Here is a 10,628-nt window from a genome sequence, read left to right on the forward strand (position 1 = left end):
TACCTCCGAGAGCCGAGTCAATCGACACCTGCTACTCTGCACCCATCGACCGTGATCGAATAATGATAGGTACATACGTCGAACCTTGACTCCAACAGAAATTAATTGAATTTCACCCTGATAACGGCACTATGTATTTGCGAGAACGGAATCGCCCCGAAAAAACGACGATAGAATTTCGATTGCGCCCGAATCGCGGGATAGACAGCGGTACGCGTTAGCAACAGCCACGAAAAAGAAAAGGAAAATGGAACGTGTGGTTGGCCCAAAAGGAAACGAGAAAGAAAGAGAGAGAGAAATGGTGATGGTGGTGGTGATAGAGAGGGGTGGGCTCGTAGGGATGAGAAAGGACATATGGCAAAGCTTTAATAATTGAAGCTGACAGTGGCGCAGATGCGAACGCAGCCGCGCGATCCGCCTATCAAATATTTAGAGATATAAAGTACGCACATGTTGCTGTAACATGGTTTGCGCGCGCCACGTTAAACGGCCGTGTCCACGCAAACACGTTTCGCGGTCGGTAATACGCGTAAAACACAACTGATCGATATTGAAAAGAATAGGCCAAGTCCAGCGAATCGAAGAATTAAAGGGGCGCGGATAAGAGAAGAGATGAGGAACGAAGCAAGGTGTAAGATTTATTGTTAGCAGCAAGCTAACAGACTGGTAACTACTATACACACAAGTGGCAACGGCAGGTGCGTGTGCCGCTACTTACGACACAGTGGGGATACCGACAAATCGCGACGCCCTCGGAAATGAGAAGACCCTTGCCAAACTCGCCCGACAGGTTACTACCTCGTACTCGGGCTGGAAACATGGATCCTTCTCAGAAATTGTCAACGATTCCTCCCCATCATCTTTCAGATTTCGCGACATCTCAAGGAAACATTTTCGAGGAAACGAATCGTCTACATTGATCTTATACAATTGTATGTATGTATGTATGTATAAAACTCGGTCGAACGCGTTCCGAGTTGGAAGGGCAGTTTGTACCCTTGGGAATTTCCTTGGCCTTTTTCGTCGCATCTGGTCGACACGCATCCCAACAAATCCGATGGCCCGGCCTGCCTGTTCGCCTTTTCTCTTTAATACCCTTAACACACCCCTATCTGCGCATATGTTTCGCAGATACCAGACGATCCGATCGCGCTCGCATCGGGGGTCCTTTGCCTGGCTCCATCTCGTCCAAGGAATATGGACGTTTCACCATTCACAATCAGAAGAGAAAAGAGAGGAAAAGAGGTTCGAGTGGGTCGAAAAGAATAAATGTCAATTGTTTTGGCAACGGTTCGTTCGTGGTATCGCAACGCCTTGCAAATTGCAATCGATTCTGGCTCGCAGCTGCAACGAGTGCGTTGCGATAGAAAACGATTACCTGTTCGCGATTCGAGGACAGCCGCATCGCTGATAACGGCAACGATAAATGCCGGTCGTTGTACATACTTGATCGGAAATATCGATTGCACCGATTGCAAACGAAAGAAGCTAGCCTGTTGGAACTAGGAACTGTTGGTTCGGCCAACGAAGGTGCGATCAAACAATCGATCGAATTAGGATAATCCGACCAGTCGAAACAGAGATTAAGTTCAATAGTAGCAGATGGCCAACATACGCCAGCTACGAGGAGGCGCAACGATACTCGTCATCGTAGAGCAATCGGGACAATTGGAGGGATTTTTCCGCTCGTAAATAGTCGAACAAGGGTAGAAAGGAAAACCTTTCGACCCTTTGGACTTGCGAACGCTGTACGGACGGAAAGGACAGGCTGTTGAGAAAAGCTCGAAGAGGTTCCAAACAAGGGTGAACGAGCGGCCGAGTAGATTTCGAGGGACTATCTGGGAGGTAGAAGGAACATTTAGCTTCAAGACGTTTAGAAGGTAAGAAACCTTTTGACTTCGATGGTAAAGGAACACGTGGTAAACGTGTTAGGAATAAAAATAAACGCAACAAAAAGACAAGTTGATAAAGAAACGGGAAACAAAAGTATTCGGACTCGAATTCGAGTCGAGAAGATATTCGCGCGACTACGAAGGAAACAGACGAGACCGGCATGGTAGGCGAAAGAGAAGAAAGGCACGACATCACGAGACAGGAAGGGAAGAAAGAGCTAGCAGTGCAGAGGTGGGAAAGAAAGATGGACGGTGCGGAGAAGCCGAGTCAAACTCTCGCCGGCTGGCGCCGTTCTGTCGGGCCCGGCTGCCTCTTGCCGCCAACAATGCGCGCCGTACGTCTCTCCTCTCCTCTCCTCTCCTCTCCTCTCCTCTCCTCTCTTAGCCGATCGTTTCGCCTGCCATCGTCGCTAACGTCAACGCCAACACCTATACCGATACCGATACCGATACCGATACCACCAGCATTCACCATCGATGTCAACGTTATTCTCCTTACATTCCCTTACAAACGATCTAACGATTTCTCGCTAAAAACCTCATAAACCAAATCTGCTCCACGAAACTTGCAATCGAATTTAACTTTTCCATCTTGTGCTAGTGTCTAAGCTATTCGGCTGGTACTCGGTATCATTGATGATACTGCGAAAAGCGGGAAAAGACAAGATTCATTGGGTTGGTAGTTAGTATGTAGTATCGAACAGACAAACACTGGTGGTGGTGGTGGTGGTGGTGGTGGTGGTGGCGGTGGTAGTGGTGGTGGTGGTGGTAGTGGTAGTAACGTTAGAGGCAGCAAAGTTGCAGGCCAGTAGTCGGGACTCCGGGACTCGGTTGCGCTCGTATGCGATGAAAGAGGTTCGAAAGCACGAGGCGAGTCAGTAGATGGTCGAGGGGAATCGAGCGAGGTCGTGCTCCGTTTCCGTAATTCTTTCACTCTTTTTACTTGAATCTGAACTTTGTCGATTGTTGTTTACGAGTCGTGCTTGGATCGCATTCGATTTTTCAAGTGATTTCTAAAACTCTTGTAACGGAGAAACAGAAAGTGTACGTGGTGGAAGAAAACAGGATAAAAGAGGAAAAGGAAACCTTGTCCGTTACACGTGTACGGTGGTATCCACCCCATGAAGAATAGTGTGTGAAAGTAGTAGTGGATGTACGGTGATCAAAAATAGAAGAGGCTGTGTTTAGCACCACCCGTGACTATTGCTGCTGACAAAAATGACCCATCGCGTGCTGGAATCCATCTCGGAGCTGTCCACATTGATGAAAGGTGAATATTTGAACCCTGTTTTCAACCCTGTTTTCAACCCTGTTTTCAGGGTTGCTGCTGCTATTCCCCTTCGCTAAGCGATCTTTTTCTTCGTTAAATTAGATATGGATGCGAAATACCTATCTGTCGAGATTTCCGGAATAATTCCATCGGTTCTAACGATTGCGATCAATCATCTTCGATGAAAATCGTAACGTTATACCTAATAGAGAAACATCGTTGTTCCGTCGATCGGTATCGTGCATGGTGGGAGTTGCAAAGAGAACGATAATTATTGTTATGAACGGCGCCAGCCGTCCCCGAGAAAGAGATCGACTAGTTTAGCAGCGCGGAGACACCCGGCTTCGAAAAGAAAAGGACAAACGCAAACTCCTCTACACTCTGGAGTCTAGAGTCTAGACGATGGACAGAGAGAGAGATAAAGTAGTAGGTTTATGCCTGCGACTCGCGACCAAGAGGCTGCTGATTGTGAGAGAGAAACTTGTCTGCGAGGAATGAAGCAAGGAACACCGCAAGAGAAGGCGAAAGAGAGATAGGGCGCGGCGGCGCCAGCGTGGGTTGCCACACAGACGAGCCAGCAGCAACAGCAGCAAACAGCGCGAACCGACTTGCACGAAACAAACGACCCCTTGACCAAACTCGAAACTCACCGTCTAATCGCTGCTACCCGAATACTTGGTTTCTTCATCGTTTATTTCCCTCCCCGACATGCGACATACTCGTCGTCGCGACACGCGTTTCATTTTTCATTTTAAACGCCACGCCGCGCCGCGCCGCGCCGCGCCGCGTGCCATTTCGTTTTACTCCTTACCTTTTAATGCAAACGAGCCACGGCAAACGACCAATATAAAACGTTTTACCATGAAACGGATGTAAGAAAAACCTTTGACCTTTGGCTAATTCCGATCCTATGGAAACAATGACTAAGCGATTTCATTTCCGTGACAACTTGGTCCGTAAAGTACAAGCATAAAAAGCGAAAGAACTTTACCTACGGAGCGCTATCGTAAACTTTCGTTGCATCGCATCGCATCGCGTCGCATCGCGTCGCATCGCGTCGCATCGCGTCGCGTCGATGGGAAAGGCTAGGATAAAGGGGCAGAAAAGAGAAGGAAAAGCCCGGAAAAGTAGATTTTTCGAGTGTAATCGATACCGTATTGTGCGTGGGACAGGTACGCAGAGGTACGCAAAGGTACGCACAGGTAGAAAGAAACGAAAAGCAACGGAGGCTAACTAAGCGTCGAAACTTCCACCCACCTGTGCGCAAAATCGCACCTGCTACCTGAACCGGATCTTTTCCGTCGCGTCGGATCCGTATCGAAACCCGTCTTTATCTTTTTTTCTTTCTCGCTCCTTGCTCCTTGCTTAGTGGTTTCTCTTCGTTTGATCCGCCTTCTTCTCCTTCGTTATCACACTCGAAGGAAAATATGTTTCGCGTGTTCATTCAGAAATCTTTCGCACGCGACTACTCGAGCAACGCGCTATCGGTATTCTCGCGAATCAGTGAAACGAGGATAGAAATCGCTCCTAGTAAGTAAATATTTATACGATTTGCGTGTTTTTGTCTTCAATAAAGTAGGAGATGATAAATGGTAAAAGTATCCATGGAATCCGCGGACAATGATATCGATTTAAACGTCACTCACGCTTGGACACCATCTGGCTAGCGCCACCTTCTCTTTTTGCCCGTGTTTCACTCCCCTCGACTCCTCTCTCGTCTTTCCTCCTCGAGGATGCTCCATGTTAGTTTGCTTCGCCGGAGCATCATGCCTCTCGTTAACCACGTTTCTATCGATTTTCCGAATTATCCGAATTATCCGAATTATCCGAATTATCCGAATTATCCGAATGAAAAGGGAAAAATTGTTCGTGTTGGTCGGTGTTCGTTTCTTTCGCTCTTTCAACTTCGTCGATGTCGCTTATTTATAATCACCGCGAGAGTTGGCCGCGATCCCCTCTTCTCCTTATTTCGGAGCAGTTGCGTCTTCAGACGTTACACTCGAGCGTATCTAGCTTTTGTAAGATCGTGCTGCGAATTAAAGAATCTTTGATCGTAGCTGAAATTACATATAATTCAGATATAGTTTGTTTTCTGCATACAAGTATCGCAGGCATCGCAGAAATTTCAAATCGCCCACTCGAGCCCGAACGAAAAGATCCGATATACATATAGCAGCCAGTATGCTTTAAGCTGTGCGCCTTACCGCGAGTTTACACAGATGTCCAGATGTTATTTTCGGTTGTTTGAACAATTGCTGAACGAGACACGACAAAGGTGGTACCAACATATTCGCCAGTATAATCCAAAGACACGTGTTTGCAACGCATCTTTCTCGTTATCTTATTCCAGTGAAAATAGATACCCGTTTCTCTTTTTTTCTTTATTTCGCGTCGGAAAGCGAAAAATTTCCTTACTGTTATCGTCTGCCATTTTTGAACGCGATTACAAACTTATCGACAAGTACACGCTGTTTGATTCGACGAGAGAAATAGAAATAGAAATAGAAATAGAAATAGAAATAGAAGGAGAAAGAGAAAAAGAAAGAGGGAAAATATGGAGCAGATGTGCTCGATATCAAAAACAGAACTAGTAGGTATTCTTATCGTGGTTATGATAAATTCTTTGGACTCGCGTTGTCACCAGGTACACGAACCGTTTTATTTCTCGACCCTGTCCTCGGTATCTTTGATTTCGAAGGAAATCGATCTTGTTCGCGATTCGATTCGTCACTAAACTCTTTCAACTGAATATGTACCCACCGTGAAGCGCTAACCAACAGCATACGCGTAATCGGTTACGCGTCTATTTATCTACTCGAACGTGTCGTGATTCGTACTAATTGTAAGAAATAGAATGATCGCTATCCTTCCGGTTCTATTACGATACGATACGATACAGGATCCGTAGAAGGATCAGGCATGTGTTGACGTATAGGTCAAGCAAATGAGACTGGCGACACGAAACCGTTTAAAGTACAGGTTTAAAATTTGTCGAATCCGACATGTAAAATAACACCTAAAACGATACACTCAAAATGATACCGAAAAAGAAAGGAGAAACGAACCCGAAGGAAAAGGCGGTAATGGAAATATGTAGACGAAACCGAAAGAGACGAAAAGAGGGATGGGTTAGGCGTATTATAATCTCCGACCAGTCCTGTGCACCAGATGGTACCAGTTGCATGACGCATCAAACCTGAAAACATTCCGTTTCCTTAGCAGGGCGAGATTTCAGACATTTCAGACATTTCAGACATTTCAGACATTTCAGGCAAAACGAGACGAGATGAGACGAGACGAGACAAAAATTGTCTTCTCCCCAATTTCTAGCTGTTCTAGTTGTTCCTCTTATATATTATTATTTAGAGATAGTTTTGATAAAATTCTATTAGATCTAGACTCGATTTAACACGTCTCACAGACGTTCATGTTTGTTTCTTTTTAGTCGGTGGTGGGATGACTGGTTCCGAAAAGGATGCTGGTTTCTGTAGCGGAGGCGACGAGGACGACATGTCTGGTCTCCACTCGCCGAGCGCCTCGGAGGATAGCGTGGAGGTGCAGGTAACGCCTATATCCTTGAAGAACAAGAGGAAACTAGCCGAACCACGAAAGATTCAGGAACCTAGTACGGCACCATTGAAGAAGAGAAGATTCGAGCAAATCGAGGAAGAAATCGTGCAGGACGAAGAGTCCAGAACTCTTCGATCACCGAGTCCGTTCAGACCATGGAACTGTTCCAGCAAAAGCATCGATTCGAAACTCTCGTCGTCGATGATAACTGAGAAGAACGGTGTGGAAAGACCGAGTGTGTTCTCCTTACTCTCGGACGCACCACCGTTCTCCGTAACGTCTCTTACCTCGAAGCGAATAAATCGTGTAGACGACAGCGACAACATCCTCGAGGATGATCGCGAACGCGGTCAGAATTCAGAGAATAACGATGTTTGTGGAAATTCCGAGGGAAACAAAGAGTCCCGAAGAAGACGAAACGAGTTACAGACAAACCGAGACCATCTACCGCCAAGGTTGCGTCATGCGACTCGTGAAAAATTCGATTCATCGACAGTAACCAGCGTTACGGAAACAACCTCGACGGTCACCTCAACGTCTGTACTACGATCCACGACGATGCATACGAGGTTGCAAGAAGAACCATTGTCGCTCGTCCTGAGAGAAGACGTAACCAGCAGGGTGCCCTCGCATCCAGCAATAAACGGAAGTTACGAAAAACCCTGTTCGTACACCGTCGAACGACCAAACGTCTCGTCCGCTTTGTTATCCTCTTCCTCCGCTTCCCTCTCTTCGTTATCCTCCTTGTCATCTTCCGCATCGTCCTCGTCCTCGTCCTCGTCCTCTTCCTCTTCCTCTTCCTCTTCCTCGTCCTCGTCTTCATCCTCATCCTCGTCGTCGTCGTCGTCGTCGTCGTCGTCGTCATTGTCCTCCTCTCTATCATCATCCTCCTCGTCGTTTCATCGTCAACCGAATCATCGAACCGACTCCTCCACTGGCAGTGGTTCCTTCTCAACGGCGATGTCTACGACCGCAACCATTACGACCACCGCCACTGCCACAACTACCACCACCACCACGAACATCCAAACCGGTCACTCGAGGCAACATCCAGTAGCGGGTCAACAGAGAAATTACAAGAATATGACCCGAGAAAGGAGAATAGAAGCGAACGCGAGAGAAAGAACGAGAGTGCATACGATAAGCGCCGCGTTCGACACTCTCAGACGAGCCATTCCTGCTTATTCTCATAATCAAAAGTTATCAAAGTTGTCCGTTTTGAGAATCGCCTGCAGTTACATTATGACTCTTGGTAAAATCGTGAACCCTACCGTGGAAAACGAGCCGACCAATGGTACTTCACTGAGGGCCTGCGTCGATCTCGTTTCCAGGACCATCCAAACCGAAGGCAAACTGCGAAAGAGAAAAGAAGACTGAGTGAGAATTACGATCCGCGCAACCAATTATGTACCATTTTTCGTATCCCACCGACCCTCGCCTCGAATCGTCGTTTACCTTTTACGCATTTAATTTTTCTACTTTTTCTCTCTTTCGATCGTTTGCGGGAAATTTGAGGCGGAATAGCGAATACAAATTTGCCAAAACTCTCGTCGTCCAACAAATAAAATATAAAATGTAAAATGTAAAACGTACAATTCGCAAGAATTTCATCGCGAACAGAAAAATCTTTCCAAACTGTTCGCCCTATTTCGATTCTGTACATCGATCGAACACGATCTAATTGTAACCCTTCGATGTTGCGTAAAGTCGAAGCGTGCTTCTGCTATCTCTCATGATTCGAATAAATAAAATTCGACAGACGAACGTAGACCGGTGGTATGTACTACAATCCTCCCTCCTTCTTTCCCACCAAAGTTTCATAATTAACGCGTAGCTCAAGTTGAACGATATTCCTTTGAAATCTAAACGATTAACAAACGAGATTGGTTCGGTAGCAGCAACCGGTTGCAGCCGGATTCTTCGAACACAACGCGACCATCCACGTGAAATCGTGCCCGTTATCAATACATACACCTCGGCTAATATGCAACGATAAAACTAAGTACGCGTGTAACTCGCGTCGCACTTACTTAAATGGCGCTACGATAATACACGATTTCATTATTTAATAATTTCAAGAAAATTAAAATCGATCGCGTGGCAAAAGAAAGGAGGCACGGTTATTGCTGTTCCGGTCGAAACAGCAAGGCCGAATAAAACGGGTCGCGATACACCGCTTAACAGCGTAGTTCCGACATGACACGGGGAGAAATTTTACGCGCGCACCTGCTAACGAACGCAGGTGTGTCTGGCCGCTTTCATGAACATCGCTTAATTTTTGGCAGTTACGCGCCACGAATAATATAGGGCTGGTTGTATCTTGAATTTCCTACACCGTTCTCTCATTTTCTTATAAGTAGGTACTTTCTTTTTCATTTTGAATACACCCTAACGAATCGCATTCTATCTCGAGATTTGGTTTATTATCGATTAATTACGAAGGACAAGCAAGAGATACGTGAGACAAGAAAAGAGACGAGAAAAGAGTGGAATCATAAAGCAAGATTAACGAGGCGAAATACACATACGTGTTTGGTGGTGGGAGGTTGGCAGAGCGTTGGCGCCAGCTGACCGCCGCGGCCGTCGCGTCGACCGACCTACGACGTCTAGGTCCTACGCGAATACGGTACGCACGCCTTTACTACCCACTGACCGACCGCCCCTCCTTTCCACCCTCCTGGTTCACCACATAAACCAACCATCTCTTTTGTCTCCAACCTCTTTTCAATGGATTGGGGCCCAGTAAATTCCAACTTGGAAGATTCGTGGTTGCAAAGTAATGAGAAATGAAAAAGAACCTGACTTATTTGGAGCAAAGTGGTACTACATACCAACCAGACGTCGCGTCGCGTCGCAGCAGTTTGCCTAGACGATTTAGCTAGCCAGTTGCACTCTAGTTAACCAACTGACTGAATCGCCGATTTCTTGCCGCAATTGCTACAACAAAACTAACCGAACTTTTTCAACGTTGCTCGTAAATTCAATCGAATTAAACGTACGCATATGCAGCCATTTGCTTACCTCTACAGCAATGGTAAATGGCGGTTGATAGGGCATCGGTGTCTGCGTTTAATTAACGCAGCTTCGGCTACTACTACATATGTACATTGCTAGCAAAGGAACATTGATTTTCAATGTTAGCAAAAAATTACAATCTCGTATGGGAAATCGATGGCGTCACATAGGTATACCTTTATGTATGTATATACGGGAAGCTGGTAGCGAACGTGTTGAAGGATAATAAAAAGAAGCAAGAAAAAAACAGAAGAGAAAGAAGGAGAGGTAAGAGAAAACTAGATCGAGAAAAGCAGTTTAAAGAGAACGATATCGTTCTTAAGAAAATCGATTGCAACTTGTTCGCGATGCGTCCCTCTGTCTGTCTGTAGCTCGTAGTCATGCGGTGCGTACGTCTGTCTCTAACTGTGTGCTGCTAGTCCGTGCGAGAGTGATTCTGTATATAGGATGCGACAGTGCGGCGCCAAGCTCTCGCATACAAGCCAGTTTTCTCTGCTCTTTTGCCGCGATGCGCGAGGACGATACCACTATATATGTATATATATATACGTATGTATGTACATACAGGGTGTTTAACTAAGAAACAACGCAGTCGCGTCTCTTTCGATTCCGTCGATATCTACCTTCTGTCCTGTAGAACAGCAACAATACAGATCTACCGAAATTCCATATGGCGATCGAAAAAAAGTTCAACAATCTATATCATTCGCATTACGCCGCAACACTTAAACATCACTGATTGAACACGCGACATCGCGTGACTGTTTTATACATGTAGAATAGGAAATGTCGATGAAGGAAAGGAGAAGGCCCCACATATGTATGTATGTATGTATGTACATACATATTGTATAGGTCTCGGATTCTACCACTATCTGCGT

At 46.0% G+C, this 10,628-nt stretch overlaps 1 protein-coding gene across 2 annotated transcripts; it reads left to right on the forward strand.

Moving 5' to 3' along the window:
• Positions 1-2,686: 2,686 nt before the first annotated feature.
• On the forward strand, positions 2,687-8,500 carry net (atonal bHLH transcription factor 8-like protein net). 2 transcript variants are annotated; one of them, XM_034338572.2, is made up of 3 exons: positions 2,687-3,162; positions 3,265-3,588; positions 6,608-8,500. In XM_034338572.2, the coding sequence occupies exon 3, from the start codon at positions 6,619-6,621 to the stop codon at positions 8,107-8,109; it is 1,491 nt and encodes a 496-aa protein (XP_034194463.2). In that variant the 5' UTR covers positions 2,687-3,162; positions 3,265-3,588; positions 6,608-6,618; the 3' UTR covers positions 8,110-8,500. The 2 variants fall into 2 exon arrangements, with proteins under 2 accessions (XP_034194463.2, XP_034194462.2); XM_034338571.2 differs by lacking the exon at positions 3,265-3,588.
• The last annotated feature ends 2,128 nt before the right edge of the window (positions 8,501-10,628 follow it).

Source organism: Osmia lignaria, chromosome 3 (genome assembly GCF_051020975.1).
Source record: "Osmia lignaria lignaria isolate PbOS001 chromosome 3, iyOsmLign1, whole genome shotgun sequence".
NCBI classification, from domain to species: Eukaryota; Metazoa; Arthropoda; class Insecta; order Hymenoptera; family Megachilidae; genus Osmia; species Osmia lignaria.

Coding starts and splice junctions, on each gene's coding strand:
- net (XM_034338571.2), top strand. CDS start 3,111: ATGACCCATCGCGTGCTGGAATCCATCTCGGAGCTGTCCACATTGATG. Junction 3,163..6,607: donor GCTGTCCACATTGATGAAAG/GTGAATATTTGA, acceptor GTTTCTTTTTAG/TCGGTGGTGGGATGACTGGT.